The sequence below is a fragment of the Alternaria hordeiaustralica genome, assembly GCF_023758085.1.
Source record: "Alternaria hordeiaustralica strain BMP 2776 chromosome Unknown scaffold_29, whole genome shotgun sequence".
NCBI lineage: Eukaryota > Fungi > Ascomycota > Dothideomycetes > Pleosporales > Pleosporaceae > Alternaria > Alternaria hordeiaustralica.
The window spans coordinates 134,880-158,710 of record NW_026056801.1 but is presented as its reverse complement, the minus strand read 5'-3'; the positions used below and the strand labels follow the sequence as shown (position 1 = coordinate 158,710).

The 23,831-nt window shown below is 52.8% G+C and overlaps 7 protein-coding genes across 7 annotated transcripts; 5 read left to right on the top strand and 2 right to left on the bottom strand.

The window, feature by feature from the left end:
• Positions 1 to 1,547: 1,547 nt before the first annotated feature.
• Positions 1,548 to 3,719, top strand: J4E84_009495 (uncharacterized protein; the record flags this gene model as incomplete). Its single annotated transcript, XM_049392057.1, has 1 exon — positions 1,548 to 3,719. One exon carries the CDS (start codon positions 1,548 to 1,550, stop codon positions 3,717 to 3,719), a length of 2,172 nt encoding a protein of 723 aa, XP_049240241.1.
• A 431-nt stretch (positions 3,720 to 4,150) lies between these two features.
• J4E84_009494 (uncharacterized protein) lies at positions 4,151 to 5,708 on the top strand (the record flags this gene model as incomplete). The annotated part of the gene is made up of 3 exons (XM_049392056.1): positions 4,151 to 4,219; positions 4,270 to 4,366; positions 4,417 to 5,708. 3 exons carry the CDS (start codon positions 4,151 to 4,153, stop codon positions 5,706 to 5,708), a joined length of 1,458 nt encoding a protein of 485 aa, XP_049240240.1.
• A 4,488-nt stretch (positions 5,709 to 10,196) lies between these two features.
• Positions 10,197 to 11,150, top strand: J4E84_009493 (uncharacterized protein; the record flags this gene model as incomplete). Its single annotated transcript, XM_049392055.1, has 2 exons — positions 10,197 to 10,269; positions 10,333 to 11,150. The coding sequence occupies 2 exons, from the start codon at positions 10,197 to 10,199 to the stop codon at positions 11,148 to 11,150; spliced, it is 891 nt and encodes a 296-aa protein (XP_049240239.1).
• A 706-nt stretch (positions 11,151 to 11,856) lies between these two features.
• On the top strand, positions 11,857 to 13,427 carry J4E84_009492 (uncharacterized protein; the record flags this gene model as incomplete). The annotated part of the gene is made up of 3 exons (XM_049392054.1): positions 11,857 to 12,096; positions 12,271 to 12,532; positions 12,580 to 13,427. The coding sequence occupies 3 exons, from the start codon at positions 11,857 to 11,859 to the stop codon at positions 13,425 to 13,427; spliced, it is 1,350 nt and encodes a 449-aa protein (XP_049240238.1).
• Positions 13,428 to 15,064: 1,637 nt separating this feature from the next.
• On the bottom strand, positions 15,065 to 16,962 carry J4E84_009491 (uncharacterized protein; the record flags this gene model as incomplete). The annotated part of the gene is made up of 2 exons (XM_049392053.1): positions 15,065 to 16,734; positions 16,959 to 16,962. 2 exons carry the CDS (start codon positions 16,960 to 16,962, stop codon positions 15,065 to 15,067), a joined length of 1,674 nt encoding a protein of 557 aa, XP_049240237.1.
• A 1,519-nt stretch (positions 16,963 to 18,481) lies between these two features.
• J4E84_009490 (uncharacterized protein) lies at positions 18,482 to 21,771 on the bottom strand (the record flags this gene model as incomplete). Its single annotated transcript, XM_049392052.1, has 3 exons — positions 18,482 to 19,835; positions 20,840 to 21,440; positions 21,498 to 21,771. The coding sequence occupies 3 exons, from the start codon at positions 21,769 to 21,771 to the stop codon at positions 18,482 to 18,484; spliced, it is 2,229 nt and encodes a 742-aa protein (XP_049240236.1).
• A 368-nt stretch (positions 21,772 to 22,139) lies between these two features.
• On the top strand, positions 22,140 to 23,487 carry J4E84_009489 (uncharacterized protein; the record flags this gene model as incomplete). Its single annotated transcript, XM_049392051.1, has 3 exons — positions 22,140 to 22,154; positions 22,279 to 23,151; positions 23,200 to 23,487. The coding sequence occupies 3 exons, from the start codon at positions 22,140 to 22,142 to the stop codon at positions 23,485 to 23,487; spliced, it is 1,176 nt and encodes a 391-aa protein (XP_049240235.1).
• Between the last annotated feature and the right edge of the window lie 344 nt (positions 23,488 to 23,831).

The following is a 23,831-nucleotide window of genomic DNA, read 5'->3' as shown; positions in this document are numbered from 1 at the left end:
ATTCTACAAACACATAAGCCAATCAACCCACTGCTGGGGATATCATCTATGCAGCCAGCGAACAAAGGAGACATGAATTCTAAATCGCATTCGTAGTAGGCTCTAAGACTTCCCCTCTTTTTGTTTCCCTGGCGTTCTATGCAAACGCTCATTTTGAACTCCGCTTCACCATCCCATCTTTGACTGGAAATCGCGCGAGACTAGCGTCATGGCCAAAGCACAGGCTACCACTACCCACAAGATCCCCGCTGTCCTCCCCCCTGACCCCCTCTTCTTCTTTACCAGCTGGCCCGCTTCTCTGCCAACACCTTGGTAGGTCGCAGAACTATCGCAATGGAACAATCGACTCTTCATACTGACTTGGTGGATCATGGTGAGCAACACCCTCCTCACTTCCGCTAAAATCACAGAGATACACTCAAGAGGTAGGGTCATCCGGATGGCCATATCGCATCACACCTTCAGACACCGCCTGCACCTTTGGAATGAGTAGGAGGCTAGCTTCGCTACCTTCGGGCTCGCCTTTGATGGCATCTGCTTGCACCAGCGCGAGCGATGCATGCAACAAAAACAGTCGTACAACAAGATGTCTCGACTATGCATTTGGGCGAGCGGAAGATGGCGCGTATATCGAGCGCGCCGTGACACCGCTGGTGGGCACTTCACCAAGTGCTTCACCGTCGAGTTCTGTCGTGGGCTTCCGATCATACGAATGCCTTCGGGCGCTAGTTATGTGGCCCTGGCAACTTTGGCGCCGGTCCTGGTTTGGACGGGGGATTCTTACAAGCTGGCTCGTTTGAATCATGGTCTCTGGGAGAAACGAGCATATCCGTATGCATAGACGTCTCCCTGCCACGTATGGAGAGCGATTCACAGGCCTCAGTGCCGGAACGTGCTTCGCTGGGAACTTTTGTCGTGATGGTGCGTAGTCTGCCAGCGCAATGCCCTTGTCCGTTACTCGACTTGTGTTGTATACAAGGTCTACATTTTTTCATTGAGCTTTCACCTTTATGGGGTTACACGAGGAAGGAATGAAGTCGTCTGCAAAATAGTGCGACAACAAACTCGAGGAATTTGGTAGAAATGGAATGCAATGCCCACATACACTTGACGTTGGTGTTGTGCGCTGCTTGGCGTTTTCCCAATCAGGTAACTTCTGGAAACCCGTCGATTACGGTCCACAGGTGTCTGCAAAGTTGCCACAGACCCCGGCCGTCACCGTTATCGATAACGCTAGCGCCATCTGAACCTTTCGGCGGACGAGACATGCACGTAACATAACAAGTCATGGCTGGCTGCTATTTCGTAATTCTTCGACCTTTGAAAACCTGCAAATATATCCATTAGATGCGGTAAATCTGTTACCGCCTCTGGCCTGTACTCTCTACAGAAAGCGCTTGCTCATGCTTGCGCTCCATCGACTGCGATGCCTTCCACACTCCACTCCGTTTCAAGCGCGCGCTCTACGAACGCTCCCTCGAGTAATACCAACATACGTCCCGCGATGGGATCCGACTCTGCACAGGCCTGTGCGGCCCGCTACGGCGATGATTGAGTCAACAAAGACGACCGAGAACCCTCTCTTTGACCCCGACCGAAGTTTGGAGCGCGAGCAGCTCAGAGATGCACACATATCCATTGTCACGCCTGGGCTCAGTGCTCCTGGAAAGCGTCTAGCTGCCAAGAGACTGGACCGAGTATTGGAGTTGGTCAGCAGCACCCATGGCCGCGACGCCAGTCTACGCGCGCCCCTCTGGCGGGCGTACTCTTTGGCCAAGGCCTCTGACCCGACACTCCTAGCACGTCTTCCAGAAAGAGCCTGGGACCTGCTCTGGATTACGCAATCCATCCACTCATCCACCAACCCGAATCGCACGGCACACTTGGCACAACTCTACCGTGACATGGACAAGGCTGGAAGGACTACAACGGCCGGACAGCGGGCCAGAGGTCTAGAGAGCACCTTTCTCTCTGGTAGAGAAGACCAAGCTCTTAGAGAATGGGAAGAGGATCACACTTTGGGATTCGACGGCATACGACAGGATTACAAGCCAGAGCATCTCGAGGTCGGGGCTAAGCTCCATGCGCTTGCGGGGAATCTAGACCGCAGCCGAAGCATCATGGAAGAGCTATTCAGGTTATACCCGAGTTGGGACACTTCCGTCATGATGACCGTCTTCCGTGCTCACACAAGTTCCGAACTTCAAGAGCACCACGATCTGGCAAAACAGATCTATGTCTCAATGAAGGAGAAGAAGGGCGATGCGCGCTCGATCAAGGGCTACGACGCTTGGCTTGTGGGCTTCTTGGAATCCCGAAATCTAGGCTACGCCAAACAGGTGTTCCGGGATATGGTCAGGGAGGGCTATCTCGCAACTAGCGGGACCGGAGAACGAGTCGAACAAGTTCTGAAGAGACTGCACATGCTGTATCGACTCGGAACTGATATAGCGACAATGAGTAGTATCGCTTTCGATGCTATATCCGTGCTACCGCCTGCTTATCACGGCCATTTATTCGGCGACTGGATGAAGGCGGCCGTTGTTAGGCAGGCGCCGTTGGTAGCCGCTCAGGTCATGGAGATGATGCTCAAGCGAGGCTACAAACCGCAAACGTTCCACTTCAACATGCTCCTCAAAGCGTTGATACGGACTAAAGAGAGTCCGAACGTCCTGAAAGCCGAAGACATTGGTTGGCGCATGATCGAAGCAGCTCGTACACTACCGCAACAACGTGATCTTCCTCGAGACACAGCGGCGCGCATCATTGACAAGAGAACCGCGGATACTCATAACAAAAGTACCGATATCGTCCAACGTGCTCCTCCTGCAAACGTTACAACATTCGCGCTCATCATGCAGCACCACGCTAAGAGTCTGCAATGGGAACACGTCGATTATCTGTCCCGTCAGCTCAAAGAAACGGCACTTGAGCCCAATGCGACCATCATGAACGTTCTCATGGACAACAAATGCCGCCAAGGCGCCTACAGCGAAGCATGGACGATCTACAAGACTCTGACTGAACCGCAAGAAGGCGACGCAGGTGTTTTCCCCAATGGTGCAAGCATACGTTGTCTTTGGAAAACGCTCCGTCTCGCACTCGGCGACCCTACAAATCGCGACAAGCCAGAGCTGCCCACCCCTCGTGAATTACTAGCAGAGATGATCAGCTGGTGGACGCTCAGTCGCAGCCGCTACGACGCCGACCGCTTCCGCATGGGTCTGGCAGGCGCAGATAGTGGAGCAATCACATCACTCATCATGCATTGCTTCAGCTACACTCAAGATCTGGCTGGCTCCCTGATCGCTTTGCACGTCCTTCGCCATCACTTCGACATCTTTCCCACCAACGAGGCAGCGCAAATACTGCAAGGACAGATAGCCTGGGTAGACATGACACGCGAAACCGAAGCTGTGCGCAGTTCACACTTCCACAGTCGTTCCAACAAGAAGAACACGGATCGAATAATCATGGTCTACAACATCTTACTCCAACGACGGTTGGCGAGAATGGATCTGAAGGAAAGCGAGTACGAGATGTTGACGGATGAGCAGATTGGTGATATGGGACTGAACCTCTTGAGCGAGTTTGTGAGAGTGGTGCTCAAGAGGAGCTATCCACCTGATGTTGTGGAGGCGATGATTGACGCAGCGAGATGTGCAGTGGGTGTACCTGACCTGCCGACAGGGGACATGGATGCTTTTGAAGTGGCTTGAACGAACTTTATTACAAAGTTGGAGGATGGTGTACGGAAACATCTAATATGCGTGCAAATATAATCAATACAATACAATGAATCCTTTCAACACTTTCGTTTGTAATAGAAATACCAAAGCAAACCACAATCTATCAATAGCTCTACAGTCCCAGCTTCGCAAGATGTCGTTGTACTGAATTGATCTCATTGGCCATGGCTGCACGTAGCCGAAACACGGGTTTATCGATCGAGCCCTCCGCGGCGGCGATCGATGACGCTCCAAAGCTCAGATGTCCACAACGCGCCCAAACACGGTTAAAGGTAACGGCTGCTTATTTACGATGACGCCCACTGTCATGCTGAAGGCTGGGACGCGACCCTCAAAAAATTCTTTGGGTGCGCTTCCTCTTTGATACACGACCACGACCCATCCCTCGTACCACGGTGATCATGTCTTCACAGGGCGAGCGCGCACCGTTGCTGCAACAAAGATGGAGTGAGGAAGGCGAGCCGCGGACTGTAAGTTTTCTTGCGCACGCGTTCTCTCTGCGTTTGCTGACTCGTGACAGCATCTTCGCATCGGAGACCTTTCGAATGACGAAAACCCGCGAGAATGGGCGCGATGGCGCAAGATGGCCAACGTGGCTGTCATAGCCCTCATGTCCAGTACATACACTCCCACCGCCTATACATATCTTTACTAACACTCGTGGCAGTCCTCAGCCCCCTCGTGTCTTCAATGTTCACGCCCGGTATCGCGCAGATTGCCGAAGATCTCAAATGCAGCACGACAGCCGTTATTGGAACAACCACCGGCTTCGTAGTCATGCTCGGAATCGGTCCCTTGATCCTCGCACCGCTGTCCGAGACGTTTGGACGGAGGAAGATATACCTCGTGTGCTTCTCCATCTTCACCCTGCTACAAATCCCTGCCGCGCTCGCGCCGAACATCGCGTTCCTCATAACGGTACGGAGCATCGCTGGCTTCTTTGGTAGCGTCGGCATAGCGAATGGTGGTGGTACAATCAGTGACATGTTTCTCCCAAGCGAAAGAGCTGGAGTTTTTGGCTGGTACCTGTTGGGCCCACTGCTTGGACCTACCCTGGGACCGCTGTTTGGCGGTATCATCGTACAGCGATTGAACTGGCGCTGGGTCTTCTGGATCATGACCATCGTGTGCTTCGTCAACACCTTGGCTGGATACTTCTTCCTCCGGGAGACATATGCGCCTGTCATCCTGAATGCGAAGAAGGCGGAATTCGAGTCTCAGAGCAACGAGTGGGATGGCACGAAGTACTCGTACGAGGGCGAAGACACACGGCCGTTGAACGAGAAGCTCACACAGGCTCTCAAGCGCCCTCCGAAGATCTTTGCGCAACCCATCGTCGCAGTCATGGCTGTATACCAAGCGCTCATCTTTGGCACAACATACAGCATCTACACGAACATGCAGCCTATCTACCAGGACGACTACGGCTTCTCCACTGAGCAGGTCGGATTGTTGTATCTAGGCCCTGGGTCCGGATTCCTCTTCGCAGTCTGGTTCCTCGTCCCACGCATCGACACCGTGTACAAGACGCTCACAGCTAAGAACCACGAGAAGGCGCGACCCGAGTTCCGCCTCCCACTGGCAAACATCGGCTCTGTTTTCATCCCCATGTCGCTCTTTTGGTTCGCTTGGGCAGTACAGAAGCACACGCACTGGTTTGCATCCATCTCCGCGACTTTCTTCTACGGTATCGGACAGGTCATGATCTTGAACAGCACGCAGAACTACTTCATCGACAGCTTTGAGAAGTATGCGGCTAGTGCCATCGCTGCTGGTACTGTATTTCGCAGTGTCGTGGGAGGTGTTATCCCAATCTTCGCGCCGATGCTGTTCGAGAAATTGGGATACGGTTGGGGTATCAGCACGTTTGCGTTTGTGAGCTTGCTGCTTGCGCCTGCGCCGATTCTGTTCTTTATCTTTGGTGAGAGACTTAGGGAACGTTACCCGGTCGATTTGTAGAACGTTGTTAAGTAGGTATCTTCTTTATATTCATGGCGCAACTTTCCGTTCCTGGTCACTTCTAGAAGACTTTCTCTCTATTTCTGGCTTCCAAGTGGTGTTGGATAGACTTAGTCTGTCACCATGTGTACTAAAAGAGATGCATGTGAACTGTGATTGCGTTTCAACAAAGGAGACTGTAAGGGCTATGTAGGCGCCTCGGGTCACGATCAGCCTCCCTCTGTCATCACATCTACTAATGGAGTTCATGTGCATGGTGAGTGCGTTTGCATGAAGCGCACCGCGAGGGCGATATAGGCATCTCATAACACGATCAGTCTATGGCTGTGTGCGTTACTCCCCTTGCATTCCTAGGCAATTACATTCACTGCGATCAAGTGGCGAACTAGGCAGTCGCTAGCGCTGGAGCGTTGCCTTGAGATATAAACAGGGCCCCTCTCCCCTCTTTTCTGACCCTCGTGTAGTGTTCCTCTGGAAATTCTGGCTCTACACCAGAATGTACTCAGACACCGTTCACATCGGGAAACACCGCGGCAGTCGCTTTGCTACTTACCTACGTTCCTTCCCGGTGGCATTGCTTGGACCAGCACAACAATGCAGTGCATGAAAGGCCTCGACGCCCCGCCGCGTCCAACCCTTCAATACTTGGATGAGTACGCTCCTTGAACGCAAGAAACCGGCCCTTCGCGTGCTCAAGCGGCTACTACACGCCACCACTTCGACAACAAGTATGTCCGTGGTCACTCGTGTCTGTCAACAGCAAGTTCCCGCTCGTCGGAGACCTAAAACCTTCGTTGGCACAGGCGGGCTGGTCTGCCTGTGCTATGAATGCGACGTTTGCGCCCCGGAGCGCTGCTGCTACTGTCAGTCTAGGGGAAGGCGGAGAGAGCGGAGGTCTGCCCCCGTGCCGCTGGCGGAAAACATTGTAAGGATGGCGCATTGGCTGTCTACGATGCAAGCCCCATATCTGCTGTTGGACAGTGTGTCTGTACCACTTTTACATCATATCTTTTTCATTGGGCTGATGTCTTTATGGCGTTGCTTGAGGAAGGAGCGCGGATGGATTTGAAGTGAGGGAACGTACCACCTCAGCAAATGCCCAGGTTCCGGTGAGCCATGACACTATGGTGTAGAGCAGAAATGGCAAGCCTGGGAGGGCATATAGATAGCCTGTTGGTTATTTCTAGCAACTAAAGTACGTCTGCAACGCCCGTAGCCGCTCGACGGGTAACAATCGTTGCAGAAGGTCATATGTGGCTTCCAACCCCGCTTTTCAGAGCCACTGGTCTGTCTAGAGAGTGACTTCCTGTGTTTCCACACCGTAAGATTTACGAAGTGAGATGCCACCATGAGAGTAACACGCTGCTTGGCATCCATCTCACGATCAAGCCAAAGTCTTAGTACCTTCGTCTCTTGCCGATGCGGGACATCTATATAAATCCCCAATGCAGCACCTGCATGCTTCGAATCGTTGCTAATGTTCTTCCCAACATTAACTTGAACACTTCCCAAAAATGCATCTCCTTCCATTCCTCACTACCTTTCTCACGGTCTCGGCCGCGACAATCGCAATCCCCATCGAAACCGTTTCTGATGCTACCACTGCTCAAGCTTGTCCTGGCCGACGCATCAGCTGGGAGGGCGGAGGCTGTGAGCGCAACTGGGGAAGGAACTGTCTGAATCGCTGCTTGAATGCTGCAGGGGGTAAGCGATGCTGCCCTCGTTCGGTCGGTTGGTATCAAGATCGCGGAGGATGTGTGTGGGGCTGGGAGACTTGCCGGTGTACCTGCAATGCCTAGGCAGTGAAGGTACGCCATTGAATTGGTATGAAATCATGGTGTCTGTTGTTTGAGCGTGGAGAAATGATTGCTAACGCCTCAATTGTAGTTGAGATTATATTGGGGTTAGTGCGCTGTCGCGGGTCTTGGTACTTGGATCGCGGTTGCGTCGATTGGTGGTGACTTTCGTCGTCTACATTACGAGTGGTACAAGTCGGTCACGAAAGGCCAATCGTTCCGAGGTATTCCGGTACGACGACTAATTCCATACGATCAATGCGAAAAGTCGGTTCTGTTCGTGGAGTCTTCTTGACACTGGGCCCATTGTCTCTTCTCCTAAACGCATGTCGTGACGCTCGGATTCAGTCGTGAGAAAGTCACAGCTTGGTAGTTCCACGATCGGAATCATGAGTTCAGGTGTCTATTGCCGTTGAAAACGAAGGGAAAGTGCACGAGATCGATCATGTTGCGACGGCTTCCCCATTCCGTAACCGCAACGAGCATGACGTCACCAGACCCCAGCGAACAACATCAAAACCATCGCAATCATACCGTATACCAAAGCACAATCTTAATGACCAGCCCGAACCAGTACTAGACAGAAGTCTGAGTTAAAGACGCACTCTATTCATTCTGCTTGCTATTCGATCTCGACCCCTAACTCCTATGCTAACTGTCGCGATATTGCTCGGGGGAGAAGCGGCCCCCAAAACCCTTGGACGTGCGTTCTCACTCTTGGCTAGACCTTTCAACATATCATCTCACAGGAGCGATAGTATCGTTTCACGGCATCGCAGAGTTGTGGGGGCTGACAATCACCAGTGTAGTCTTGAAGGCATAGCCCAATTCTAATCTGCGCCTCAACAATTTCCAAGGTCGCTACTGGCTACCGCCTTCGCCCCCTTCATCTTGAAGCCGAAAGAATACTGGCCAACGTTCCAGAAGAAAGGTTTCTAGGGCTGCCTTGATATAGCTAGAATATACCTACATGGAAAGTGTGCTGCGCCACTCTCACATGCCTGAGGCACAGCTTGTTGCTCGATAACGAAGCGCGCAGCCCCCGCGTGTCAACTGTGGCACGACCTCAAATATGGAATTATGAACGGCTCCGCGCTCCATTGGTCAACGATATCACATGGCTATGCTTCTTTGGTTGCGGTCGGTTGGCCTCACATGAATTGTGCCCAGGTGTCGATCAAGTCAAGTTTGGCAAGGCGAAGTCGAACCGTGCCACATCGGGGCTTTTTCCTTCTCCAGCACAGCGGCACAGACCTGTTCTCTCAAGATAAATTACTCTGTTTTTTTTCGCTGCATAAAATCAGTAGAACTCTCTTATTCCTTAGAGAGACCAAAGCCACTCGGAGTCATCTTGCCTGAACGGTTACCCTCATCAACATGCCTTCATTCACTTTACAACCCCATACGAAACACATTCTCTTGGCTTCTTCCATCGTTGTCGTTCCGATGATCACGTTCACCGTCGTGATCCTTGTGCTAGTCTTTCACAATCTAGCAAGTGATCTAGACTGTCCCTATAACGAGATATGCCCACAGTCTCCGCTTATCAATGTCACCAAGGCGTCTCACTACTACGTCGACTTTCCGGCTACTCGGCTCGTTTTCGTATCTTCTTGGTCATCCACCATTAGCTTTGCTCTCGTGAGCGCCCTTATGTCGATTTACGCGTATTGCGCCGCGCGCCGGCTTACGGAAGCGTCCGTGTCGCAGGACCAGAGCAGATGCCTTCCTACATCTTATGAGACTAGCCTTGTAGTCCGACTTCTGGATGCGGATTACCTGTCTCTGTGGGAACTATCCCGGCCATGGCGACGGTGGTCCTCTCGGCGCGGCACGAAAAGCGAATCACTCGGGCGAGCTACGAAACCAACAGTACTACGAGCATCAATGTTCGTTCTATGTCTAGCTGTACTCGCGAGGTACGTATGTGCATCATTAGACTCAAGTCCGTACTAAGCTTCCCAGTGTTCTTGTGCATGCAGCAGACGGCTATCTCCATATAGCGACCGAAGCAATAGACTTAGTTCAGGTCTTCCCTCAAGATTCTGCTCAGCATCAGTACGGTAGGAGCATTGATCCCTGGTGCTTTGATGATAGCGAAACCTTCGGTACCAAGCAGAACAAAAACTTCTGGGGTTGCAGTACGACGGTTGACGAGACTGGGGTGAAACTTACAAATAAGACCGAATTTATCGCAATGTTAGATGAAGGCTATGGGAAAGGCATTATGAATTTTACTGAGGAGACTGGAAGCCAATACGCGGTTGTTGGTCCAACAATATCGCCCTCCGAAACAGACTGGCAGGCGACATCGTACGCCATTTCGTCCCAGTGTGCGCCTATACCTGCTACCGCCTGCGATATCCAGGTGAACTCGAATGTAACTACTGACCTTGGAACAAAACTAGTGCCCTTCGACTGCTCCATTGCTCGCGGCTCGCCGATCGATTTCTCAGGGAGCTACATTGGCAACTCGATCTCATACATTTTCTTTGATTTCCACAAGCACTTATACGAACGCGGGTCATTTAGTAGGATGGAAGGGATCGATTTTACCCCTAAGAACGAGGCCAGATTCATTATACCAAACGTAACAAAACAGGATAGTGCTCAGATGTTCCCAAGCACGTGGAGATGGACCGCAGCCGTTGGTCTGGATTTAGACGTCAATTTGAACGGATTACCAAGAGACATGATTGGCAAGGCCTGGCTGATGGAGCCCGCGTATGGAGGTTGGGTAATGGTCGTTGCATGCAACACAACAGGTGAGTAACCGCTACCAAAGAACGCTGTACGGTCGTTGTTCTTCATCTAATAGGTCTTTCCAGTCTACAATGTCACATACAGTGCTACTGGTGGTGCAATCAAAAAGTTGGATGCCCATGAGAGTAACTCTACTGTTGCGGGTATCTCAATTCTCCCCTCTCTCGACAGCACAGGACAAATGGCAGAATTAAAATACAGCGTTGCGCGGCAAGCCAATCCTCCAAAATCTTTGAAACAGTGGATCTCAGACTTGGAACTTGGGATGAGCACCATTTTCACCCTTCCTTTAGTCGTGCATACGGTGCCGGCAGACAGTATTCTAGTGCAGACAAGAGCCAGGAAGATTATGACTAGAGCGCCTGTCGCTGCTGTCTGGCTGCTCGTTTTGGCAAATTTGTTCTTCGCCGCCCTTGGAATTGGCCTCGCCGTCATGGCTTGGATGGCAGCAGATCAGGACGTTCATCAAGTCAGGACGCGGCTTGGTGTTCCCGGATTAGCGGCTGCTCTCTTCGAGAGGAACTCCGAGAACCGCATCGTCAAGTCTGACAAGGAGTTGTTCCAAGAGAACGACAGGGATGGACTGCCGCTGGTTCTTGTTGGAGTTCAGCATACCGTTACTGGAGGCATGGCGTGGTCACTTCGCGACAATCAAACTGGCCGTCCATGTTTGGCGGACGGGGCGAAGATGTCGACTGCTTACATCAGTGATACCACAAGCTCGACTTCAGAAGAGACGACCGGCGCTGAGAATTTCGACCACATATCCGAAAGCTCTGGTAATGAGGCTGTGGAACATCAGCCAATCTCCATCGTACCTTCAGAGCCTGTAACTCGATTTGACGCTGTCAGCCCGATTGAACAGCCTAATCACTGGGTGTAAAGAGAGATACCTACAGCTATGGTCTCCCGGACCCATGCGACAACCATAAGTGTGTATGGCAGAGAGGGAAGGCGAGCCTTTGGCTACAGTTTGGCACGGAGGCTGCCCAGGTGTGCGAATTTCTGACAATCTCAACGCGAAAAGCAAGGCGACTGGAACCTCGATATCGTTATGAATAGATTCATACAAATGTGTACTACTGTTGAGATTGAAAGAAAAGTGCACTGAGTTGATGGTGTTGCGTCGGCTTCCCCATTCCGCGACTGGCGTGACGTCACCGAACCCTGCAATATAGCCCGAACCGACGGCCCCGGGGGACTCTACCACCCATTCCCATTATCACATCAACATCAACCTCCAAAAAGACTAGAGGATCTTTCAGCTACCTGTGATGATACTTTACAGGCCTCATATACAGAGATGTACTACCACGTCGCGTCCGCCGTCGATAGACAATCTGGCGCACCTGGCAGATACAACACCGGACTTTGAGGTAACAACAGAATAGTGTCTCTCGTTAAATGCACTGCGTTTCTGGCTCCGTATCTGCCCTGCATCTGAACATGCTCATCAACGACGCTTGCCGTGATACCGTGACCGCCATGGTTTGCTGTCATCGCCCACCAGCCTTCTCTCCGCTTCTCTCATTACATCTATCTATCCGTTCTACGAAAAGCGAGGCAACATGTTGATATCAGGGTCAACTATGCGCGACCAATGCGAGACGATCGAAAACGGACACCGCGATCAGAATGACAGTTGTGACATGGCACATGCTGGAGTACCCCAGGCCGCCACGTTACCACCGCACGATAGCGAGAAGGCCGGCGAGAGCAGCAACAAGGGTGAACGAATTGACATCCTCGAAATTGCAGGACAAGCTAGTCCAGACAGGAAGCTCAACAAATGGCAGGCGTCGCTGATCTACATCACGAATCAGGTGGGCGTAGGTATATTGGGTCTGCCTGCGGCATTGCAAACTCTCGGATTAATCCCAGGAATCATCTGCATTATCGGGCTAGGTATGTTAGAGACCAGAAGAACGGACGCTATAAGCTATTTGTTAACACGAGTTCTGGTAGGCATCACGGTCATGTATACAGCATATGTCCTGCTCCAGTTCTTCAGGAGATATCCTTCAGTCTTGAGTTGCGTCGACTGTTTCAGAATTATCGGCGGTACCCCTCTGGCTACTGTTGTAGGCATTGGCTTCGTACTCAATCAGCTCTTTGCTTGCTCATCCGCCGTCATCACAATGAGCATCGCGCTTAACAGCATCTCGGAGCATGCCATGTGCACCATCTTGTTTATTCTGATCCCCACTATCGTTTCTTGCGTTCTGTGTATGCCCAGACGCATGAAGTTTCTGGCGGATTTTGGCAGTAAGTCTAGCTCCTGGTTTGTCCTGAGAAACGCTAATGTGTCGCAGTCCCTTGCACTATCTCAATTCTTGCTGCAACTATCATCGTTGTGGTTGCACTTGGTATCGCTGGACCTAACGGTGCGCCACCAGGATGGGAGAAAGAGATCGTGCTAGTTGGTCATCCTACCTTTGCGCAAGGTTTTACCTCCGTTCTCAACATCGCTTTCGCGTATGCCGGCAACCAAGCATTCGTTACAGTGATGGCGGAGATGCAAGACCCATCAAAGGACTTCATGCCTTCGGTGTTCGTTCTGCAGGGCTTCGCAATTCCCATGTACACGATCGTTGGAATAGTCGTCTATGTATTGGCTGGAGAATACACAACCAGTCCAGCGCTCGGCGCAGCACCTATGATGATAGCTAAGATCGCGTATGGTCTTCTCCTACCTACGCTACTTGGAACATCGCTGGTGTTTGGCCATACATCGATTAGATACATGTTCATCGAGTGGTTACGCTTCATGGGCAGAGAGCGCGAGTACCGCCAAAACACCAGGCAGACCTGGATAATGTGGCTCGGTATTGGCACCAATTTCTGGACCCTTGTCTTCCTTCTCGCAAACGCCATACCACTCTTCCATTCCATCCTTTCGGTGTCGGCCGCGCTCTTCGTCTCTTGGTTTACCTTTGGGATATCGGGAGTCATGTGGCTGTATCTCAACTGGGACGTTCAGTTCCACGGTTGGAAGAAGACGTGTTTAGCCACTCTGAATTGGACGATCATCGCCTTGACTCTGTTTGCGAATGGTGTCGGTTTGTGGGCTTCAATTGAGCAGCTCATAGCTGCGTACCATGATCCTCTCGTTCCTGTCGAAGGCTCGTTCACATGTGCTGATAATAGCGTTTGGGGGTAGCTAGGTATCCGGCTTTATTTCTTGAGCGTTCGTTTATAATTCAGTTCACGTGCGAGGAATACCAGAAGTAGAAGAAACGGGCCCCTGGTGTTCAAGGCTACGGCTCTGTCCTATGTTCAATTTCAGTGTATAAATTACGAGGACCAGACTGTATCAAAGACTTCCAGAGCTGCTCGTTATTTACATGACGCCTTTACGTATTACTCGGACAGGCGTAATGTCTTCTCGTACTCGATGCAGAAAGTCTTCCTGGTCTTGCCGAATTTCCTCATCCGTTCTTAGTTCAGTTCTATCATGACCTATCGTCGTCCACCAGATACCGATAGTCACCCTTGCCGGTAGAAACCTTGCTTCTTGCAGAGCGTCCCTGATATCAGTCGCGTACATCAATCCACGCTCTCTTCTCAAATCAGCTCTCGACGTAGACGGCGGTGGTATCTTGCAATGCATGCGATCAGTCAGACGCACTGCCTCCAGACTGTCAATACCCAGATCGAGTTCTTCCAATGCTGGGAAGCGTGCCAGAAGGGCAAAAACACGCTGCATATCATCCAGAAGCTCCAGGCAGAAAGCTTTGTGAACGGCGAAGACCGTAACCATATTGTCTGGATTCATCATTACAAGATCGATACTGAAGCTGGGAATAGTGATGTATTTAACGAGCTTCCTGTTCTCGACTCCGATTTGGCGATAGAATTCTCGTGCCACCCAGCGTATGGAATCTGAGCCGTTGTGGAGGAAGAAGTTGAATCGGCTAAAGCAATAGTTGAGAAGCTCGTCATGGAAGATGCGGCTGACGAATACAAGGCCTTGAATGCTTTCGAGCCCTTGCAGTTTATAGCCACCGTGTCGCTGTCGGACGCTTATATTGATCGTTCGACTCTGGAAACTTTGCGCGAGAAGATAGTGGTATATCTGCTGGCGGATTTCGAGTGGTAGCCTGAGGAAGCCCGGGGTGGTGGTTGCCATTGTTGATGACGCTGACGACGTCGATGAAGTTGTCGATGCTCGGATATTCGCATGCAGTGTCGATAGCGGTGGCTGCGCGATTAACTGCCTCTGGAATATCTACGGAATATACACGCGGAGGAGATGGTTGATGAGACAGATGTCTATTCGTGGAAAGTCTGGTTCAGATACAGAGATCTCAACGCATGCGCATCAGAAGGCGCCTAGGTCTGTGCTCATGCGGCACAGCAACCCCGCAAACGGTCTACTAACTGTCTTCTTGTGAACAATGCTGTTGGTAACATACCTGGTATCGCGACATGCCTGCTCTTCCATGTCTAACTACGACAGTGGGATTCCCACCGCCTGATCTCCGGCATTGTCGCAGGATCCATGCCTGGCATGTGACGTCTAAATTGCGTCCCACCGAGAAGATTAGCAACCTCCACCGACCCAAAACATGAGCGATTTCACGACCGGGAACATTGTGCACATACCAAAGCTTGTTTGAACGGGATATTGCTATTTGTTTGCAAATAGATTAAACACTAAAAACTACCTCCAAGCCACCTTCGCTATCGACTTGCAGTAAACATAGTATGGTCAGAATGAAGACAGATGCAAGACGTGAACGCATAACGTAGCTAAACGTGATTGACAAAAGAGCTACGGGCTACATCATAGGGACTCTACAAAGAGACATCGATGGAGATGTTAAGTCCGTCGAGGAGGGCGTCGACGCAGCCAAAGTTCTGCTCGACGTTGAGGTCACCGGGCGCCTTCCAGCCGTCGTTGGCGAAGGAGAAAACGCAGGACTCGGGACCGACGCTCTCGAGAATCTTCTTCATGGCAGTCTTCTGCTCCTGGACACCGGCAACAGCCTTGCCGTTGGAGGTACCAGCGCTGGGCCAGCCGATCTCAGTGATGAACTTGCCCTTGGCAGCGGCCTCGGGGCAGACCTTGGCGGCTTGCTCGAGTTGCTGAGCAGCGAAGTCACCAGCCATGTCAGCGGTGACGGACTGGGTGAAGTAGGGGTGGATCTGGACGGTGAAGATGTCGATGTGGGAGCAGAGAGCATCACCAATGGTCTCCCACGAGCCAACAGTCTCGGTGGTGGTGATGGCGATGTCAGAGGGGAAGCCGGCGCCACGGAGCTCATCACGGACGTAGTCGAGGTAGGAACCAAGCTCGCTGACCTCGCAGTTACCGTTGAAGACGCACTCGTTTCCAACAATGACCATCGCGACAGAGTCCTTGGGGGCGTTCTCCTTGATGTCGTTCAACTGGTCGTTGGCGTAGCTGGAGAAGGGACCCTTTCCAGCCTTGCCACCGGCCTCGAGGAAGATGCCGTAGATGACCTTGAGTCCGTACTTGGTGCACTCAGGGACAACGTGCTCGAAGACACCGCAGTCAGTGCTGTATGAGCGGATGGTGGTGAAACCGAGCTCAGAGATCTTCTTGATGTCGGCAGCGATCTCGTCGGCGGTCCTGCAGTTACCGTCGTTGGCGTAGGGAGTGTAGGTAATGGCCCACTTGTCGCCGTTGGTCTTGATGTGCTCACCGTTGTTGTAGCTGCCGGTGGGCTTGGGCTTGTCAGAGCCGTGGGTGGCGCTGGGAGTGGGCTTGGGCTTCTCAGCCTCCTTGGAGGAAGCAGGGACCTCAGGGGTGTAGGCAGGCTTGGACGCCTCGGGAACCTCAGGAACAGCGGGCTTGGAGACCTCAGGAACGGTGGGGTAAGCCGGCTTGGAGGGAGCAGGGACCTCAGGGACCGCGGGCTTGGTGGTCTCGGGAACCTCAGGGACAGCGGGCTTAGTGACCTCAGGGACAGAGGGGTAGGCGGGCTTAGAGTTCTCTGGGACCGGGGCAGGGCCAGTGGGCTTTCCCTCCTCCTCAGTGCAGGTGGTGGAGGTCTCCGGGACAGCGGGGACAGCTGGGGTGGAGTGCTCTGGGACGGGAGCCGGGCCAGTGGGCTTTGGGGCCTCCATGGAGGAAGTCATGCCCTCCTCCTCAGTGCAAGTGGTGGAAGACTCCGGGACAGCGGGAACTGCTGGCTTGGAGGACTCGGGAACTGCGGGGTACGCAGGTGTAGAGGACATGGGCACCTCAGGGTAGGCGGGCTTGGAAGACTCGGGCATCGCAGGCATGCTGGACTCAGGGACCGCAGGCTTGCTGGACTCGGGAACCGCAGGGTAGCCGGGCATAGAAGATCCGGGTACTACGGGAGCCGGGCTGGAGGGAGCCGGAACAACGGGAGTGTACATGGAAGTCTTTCCCTCCTCAGTGCAGGAGGTGGAGGCGGTCTCCGCATGGACGGAAGTTGGGACGGCGGGCATGGTGGAGTTGGGAGCCATGGAGGGCACTGAATCGTGTTAGTCGCTGCAAGACAATAGCTATGACTGTTCTCCTTCGTTCATGGCTCCTTCTGACATGGGTTTCACATACTTGCGGTTTCGTAGACGGTGGTGTAGACCGTGCAAACCTCCTCGGGAGCGTAAGCTCCACGGCGCATGTGGAATCCAGCATGAGCCTTGTGCTGCGCGGCAACAGCAGACCCAACGAGGGCAGCTGCAACGTAAGAGTAACGCATCTTGAACTTGTTTACGTGGTTTGGGGTGGCTAGGGGTAGTGGTGATCGTCCGCTGAGCGAGTGAAGCGGGTAATATTAAGTAAAGTGTGTAATGAGTGACGGGGCACAAAGGCCAAGGGTGCTTGTCAACGAGGCTGGTGATGCGTAACTTGAAAGCCTTGCGTAGTGAGAAAAAGAAGGAAACCTTGGGGAACACAGCGGTTTTGACCTATGTGCCATGGCCTGTGAGCACCAGTTGGTGGAGAACTGCCTCTAAGGCGTTAGGTTAGGGGTCCTGGAAATTGGCGTGATCATTGTTGTACAAGAACGGCATGGGCGGCATCCTACGGCTCTATTGAGATCGTGATGTGCTCCGAGCGGAAATGAGTCTGGGGTATAATTGTCGTGTTAGGTCGAGGGTGGGTCCAGTCTAGGTCGGGATGGGGCTAGCCTACTTTCACCCTGAGCAACCCTCCCGCGCAGGAGAGAGCGTCACGGCAACAAACACCACACCAAGTCTTCGCGCCAACTCCGCCGGGGAACGAGTGAACTCTATCGCAGCATAGCCACTTGTCGCATTTCTCTTAGCTGCCATGTGCCCGATAACCGTTTTGGTAAGACCCTCCTCGTGTCGCTAATTAGGACCCATCGGATGGTTCCATCCTCATCAAATCCACGGCAACGCGCATATCAGCAATCACAAGTAGCAATCGCGAACGGCTAATCTTTGTGCAGCTCGTAGTAGAGCAAGGGCACAGCTTGCGCCACCATGCAGGTACAGAACGACTTGTGCAGGGTTCTACCTACCGGGCGTTCTTTAATTGGCCGAAAGCCCATTGAAGGGTTGGGGTGGAAGTTCAGGCGGTGCTGGATGTTGGTGCGTGCCCCTTTCTTCTCACGACTCAAGACTGGCCGGCGCGTTATTACCGCACCCACCGCTATTGATGGGCATCACTAAACTCTCCGCTTCACGATGCCGCGTTCTTCGGCAGACAGACACCCGCGAGCTGCTAAACATAGATGTGGGCAAGTGGGTTTTTTCGTGCGCCTGAATACGGTTTGTCTGTCAACTTTGCGAGCGGCGATCCATCGCAATTACAATGGCGCGTATTCAGTTGTACTAAGCGCTGAGAGCCTTGGTGCCTGGTCGGCACTGGCTACATAACTCGGTGCCGAGCGACCGAACAAGAGGTCAGGCGACCACTCTGTACCCGCGCTGACAGAGCCTTCTGTCCCATAGCTATAGGCAGTCGTTCGCCGATTAGCGATCATTCAAGCTAGAATATGTAGCAAGTAAGCTCCAGCATTCGTCGCATCGTTGGTATTCCTACGGCTTCCACCGGTCCTCAACTTACAACCCAAGGATGGTCACATTATACACTTAACGATTTGCATACAACTTAAACAATGTAGTGAGTCGAGTATGTATTGTTATGCCATGAAATACCGCAATGTAGATCCAATTCCTCCAGGACTAATTCCAGAACATATCCACGACCCAGTCTTCTGATCCACCCCCAGAGTCTGGACTCCCACCTCCCTACTTCGCAACGACCTCATCCTGCCTGTAGTACTTCGATTTGATCATATCGGCAAAATGCCTAGCTCCATCTTGACTGAAATGCCCCTCTTTCCCCTTTACCGTTTTGACTGCCGCCTTTGTGGACCGTGGAAACATTTCCTCCTCGTAGTCCTTGACAGCAGCATCCAGAGATTTCTCTCCACGGCACACTTTGACAATCTCCTTGCCCAAGACCAACGCGTCTTTCATGCCCGTGTTAACTCCTAGCCCAGCAAACGGTGTGAAGACATGCGCAGCGTCGCCGATAAGCGTAACGCCTGAGCGAGATGGCCAGCGAAATCCAACTGGCAGCTCGTAAAGTTTACGAGGAATGAGACTGTCTTCATCAGAGGACAGGATGACACGCTTGAGATCATCGTGGATATGAGAGAGGAAGCGGTCGACAAAAGTGTTGCGCGCCGTCGCTTTGTTGTCCCAATCGATGCCACAGGTCTGCAGGAAATCCTCTGGTGCATGCACGCTGGCGTACGTCCCTAGGCTACCGTCACCTTGCCGTTGTGACTGCACCGCGCAACCCTCCCCAAAAGCGAACATCGAGCCCGAGCCGACGTAATCAAGCAGCCAGGGATCGGCCTCGATGTCTTTGCACGACACTGCGATAGAAGCTATACCTGAGTACTGTGGCATTTGGTCGGTGAGAAGTTTGCGAACCTTGGACCACGCGCCATCTCCCCCGACCACAAGATCGAATCCGGACTCTTTCGTGCCGTCTGAGAAGTGCAGATCGTATTTCCCCTCTCCTTCATCACAGGGCACAACTTCTTTCAACTTCTTTTCGAATTGTACGGACCCCTCCTCCAGGTTCTCGAACATCAGTGTCGCCAACGCCATTCGATCGATCTCAGGCCTTCCCTCAAACTTCTCATCTTCTTTGATGTCTTGCTTGTCAGCGCCATTCTCATCCCAGAGTACCTCTCCGTCCAAAGTCACAACCTTCATGCAGTCGCTCTCTGGACGTGCATGTTTGGCGAACGGTTCCCATAGCCCTGCTTCTTTGATGGCGAGCTGACCGGATTCTGGGTGGAGGTCCAGAGAGCCGCCTTGCGTGCGGAGTTCTGACGCGGACTCGAAGATGATGAAGGGGATAGAGTGCTTCTGAAGGATGTTGGCGAGGGTTAGAGAGGCAGGGCCAGCGCCAACTAGGCCAATCTTGGGTCGAAAGGGTTTCATGATTGATCCCATGGCTATCCAAGGGGGTTGCAAGTCGCTGACTGGTGTCTTGATGGACTTGGATAGATGTTCACGGTTCTCTGGCGACGACAAGTTCTTCGATGGTAAATGCAGGGCGTGAGCAAAGCGGAAAGTAGTACAACTGGAGCTTCGTGAATCAAGATCCAATATAACTGATATCACACCTCCAAACCTCGCGATATATACATCTACACATGTTCTGCTGCCTGGTTCAAGTGTCACGTGTCTCGTCCTCGCGTGGACCTTCGGGTCGCGAATGTGTGCACAGCGCGAGTTTGACGCGTCGGGCCCGAAACTGCACGAAGTGCCGAAAGTTTGCGCCTCGAAAGCCAGCCGCCACAGACATGACTTCAGAGACTGGGAATGACCTTCGAGATGCCATTCCCTCCGCCATCAATTGACGGGCTGTTCCAGAGGGCCTGGAAATGTATAACTCACATGTGCATGAAGGTCGTTCGAGATCAACGTGGCTCGACGGTCGCGTGAGTCCAGCCAATTTAGTGCTTACTGAGAGCAAATAAGGTTACATGTCGCAACACGCCTTATCTGCGTCAAGCTTTGAGCCAAGTGATGTCCGGTGAATGCTGTGCCTGGGGCCGCAAGCCGTTGGAACGAGATGCGGAAGGAGCAATCACATGATGCCATTGTTCTTCTTCGTCGAAAAGAACTGGTACGAGTTCCATGTGTTGGGATCTGATTGAGTTGCTTTTTCCTGTACTGCGCGATCGCTGTCCGCAATTACCTACGTCAGTCTAAAAGTATTCTACGGTCCGAAGTGATTTCCTATATCGCATCCAAGACCCAGTCGCCGAATGAGGCGGTTCCTGATTGAAGACCTCCATGCTCAGAGTTGTGCGCACGTGAGAAATCTGTTCGTGTGTGCCGTGTTGTTGTTGGAACGTGCTGCCGGGTCCATAATTCCTGACACCCAACAGGAGATAAGACCCTGGCCAGCTTGCGAATCCAGAACCCGGCACGTCATCGCAATGCGATGATCATGCCAAACCCAGCCCTTCTCCGACCCTCCCCAGACCGGCTCTCTTGCTAGCCAGGGCAATATTATGGACTGTGTTTCCAATCCTCACTTTGACAGCATCAAAAGGAGCCTCAGGCGCCTGAATGAACTTACTGGTGTCGATATCCTGGACCAGAGCAACCCACTCAGGGTCAGGCTCAGCCAGGTTCCAAGCAATGCTGACGTGGAAATATTGCGAATAATCATGGCTTTGAGGCTCATTCTTGTCGACCTTCCTCCGCTTCGGACCGTCGTTAGAGTCATGGCTCTCCTTCGGACCGTCTCCCACTCCGCCTGTATACAGACCTGGATGACCGCTGTATTGGGTCGCGTCGTTGCATGCTTGTAGCAGGCGGTTAAGTTCGTTGAGCGCGGACTTCTTAATGCCCAGGACTAGAAACCATCGATTGCGCTCAAAGTTGGACACCCACTTCAAGTTCTGAAACTCAAAATTGAAAGCGCGCACTGCGGATCGCCTCACAGCAACACTTAATGATTCCAGAAAAGGTTCTCTGCTGTCGGTGTTGATCTGCAGGGTCCGCGACAACGACACATGAAGAGGTAGCGACGCACCCAGTTCTGACTGAAGAGATGGTATGATCTCTGGTACAGGCAGTTTCTTCGTTCGCTTGGCATTTTCAAGATCAATAGTATCTCTCACATGCTGCAGTAGGCTGTGTAGAGCATCAGACTCAGGCTGTGTAGGTGTCCCTCGAACGCGTTAGTCTGTCGTCCATATTGGCGGTGCATATTTCTGGGTATCCTTACACTCTAAGTAAACATGACTAGGCCACTTGCCCTCGATGTGAGGTACAGCCCGTTTTCGTCCACCGTGTAGGCTTGGGTTGTCGCTAGTGCTGACGCGCGCATTTGTCGCGTAGAGGTCGTGAAAGGCTGGCGGAAGCGGTGGCAGGGCATCCCCAGAGGCGCTGTGCTTGCGCTTCGATGTAGGTTTGGCGGCAGATTGTGCCGTCTGGGCAGAGGCATCGAGGCTCTTATCATCATCATCCGAGGCGGAATCTGGATAATCGACCAGCGACATGGCGGGCTGGATCGTGATGGTGAGGGATCATCGTAGCTGTCGTCACTCGTGGAGAGGACCAAGCGGCGGACCCACTTGCAGCCTAGCGCATCCGCATGACGTATGGCAGCGATTGGGCCGCTCTTTTCTCCAAGAGCGGACAAGAAGAAATCTGACGCAGGGCCGCGACTGCGAACCGATGATGTACGCGTCCACGGTACCTGCCAAGTCAGGCCTTTATGTAGTTCGCTCTCCCTCCCGTCACCTGTTCTTTCCTCTCGTATCCATCTAGCACCTGACACTCGTCTGACCACTAATCTCCAACACTACAACTACTCAACCTTCCCAAGTTCGCCAACTATCAAACACTAGCACACAAACCTACCATCATGGCAATGGACGCAGTAAGTATTCATCTTTCGTTTGTTCCGGGCACCTGGTTGGCCCATCTACTGTGCCTCCCACGTGCGCCGGCACGACTCATCCAGCGCGATATATCATCTTCAGACATTGAAGCTGACTTAGCAGGCCCATCATGCGTTGATCGATCCTCTGATCGAACCAGACCCAAGCGACGAGACTGGCCTCAACAGCCACTTCCGCTCCACATATGCTCCCGCAGCACCCATCACACCACCCGGATCCGCTGGAGACGCCAAAGGCCACCCAACCGTCAGTGTCCAAAACACCGGCAGTTCCGTCGAGACCAACCCATTCCGCCGTTCCCGGGCTTCATCCGAGGCAAAGGGCGCTTCGGCTTCAGTATCGCAAGTTGGGCAGACTACACCGCAGAGTAGGAGGTATGATTACCCATCCCCTCCTGCCTCTGCCAGCCCCAGACGTGCCCATTTCTCCGACAACCACCGCGCGGAAATCTTCGGACCCATGAACGGAAGCCGGCCCCGACGATCCAGCGAAAATGCCCCTGCATCCATGAAGAAGAGCGGAGTTACGCGCGACCGCTCAGGCTCATTGAGAGAGCGCTATCCCGGTGACAAGTCACACAGGCCTCTTGACCAATTGCGTCATGATGAGAAAGTTGCTCACCGTGCTCCCCATCTTAGGAAAAAGAACTTCCAAGGCGCCGACGTCATCGACCGTCTCGACAAGGCACCTTTCGGTCGGTACCACCACGAGGGCCCGTACGATGCTGCTAGTCTCGCTCGCAACCGCGTCGAAAAATATAGTCCCCTCGCGGCGGTCAAGGATTCGAACGAGGAGGCCTTGAGGGCTACTCCACGGGAGAACATCGTCGACTCTGTACAGAGGCATCGTCCCTTGGAGGGAGTCGCCATCGTACCACCTGGCATGGCTGATCGTTTCGGAAGAGTACTCAATTATGAAGAGGGTGCTGACCTGATGCGAGAGCCTGGAGCTGACTACCGTCGTTGGCCTGGTGTTGTATGTTCTCCAACCATCCTTCGGCTGAACTTCGCTAACACATCGCAGGAATACCACCCAGACGATCTCAAGGGCAAGGGCGAGCCTTCCTACTCCATCGAGAAGGCCCTGAAGGACCACAAGCGCTTCGGCGACAGCGGCACAGAGATGACCACCCGCAGCTCTCGCACTCGCAGCGTTGGCCATGCCGAAGCACCCGGCATCGTCCCTTCCGCCGCTACCGACGCTGAAGCCTCTGGCATCGGCCGCAGCAACACCACTGGCAGGAGCGTCGGCGGTGCAATCAAGAGGCGTCTCGGTAGCATCCGTCGTCGCAAGCAAGAAGCCGAGATCTAGGGGATCTCGCTCTTCCCACGCTCCAAGCGTTTCTCCGAGGTTCCACACGCACACGCAACGGCTTGATACCCATTCCGTTTGGAGCGGCTTTTCGAAATTGTATACATACGCATGGCATACTGACGCATATTGAGCGTCCTTGTTTTTCCTTTCTGTTTTGCGTTCGACGGTGTTAGCGCATAGATGACGTACATTCATGGTATATCATAGTTTGCGCCGCATATGGGGGCTCGATAGGAGCCGTGTACGATATACGAGTAGTTTTTAGTAGGTTACGAATAATGACACATAACTTGACTAAACTTGTGCCAAATGGTCAACATGCATGGTATATGTTGTTATTG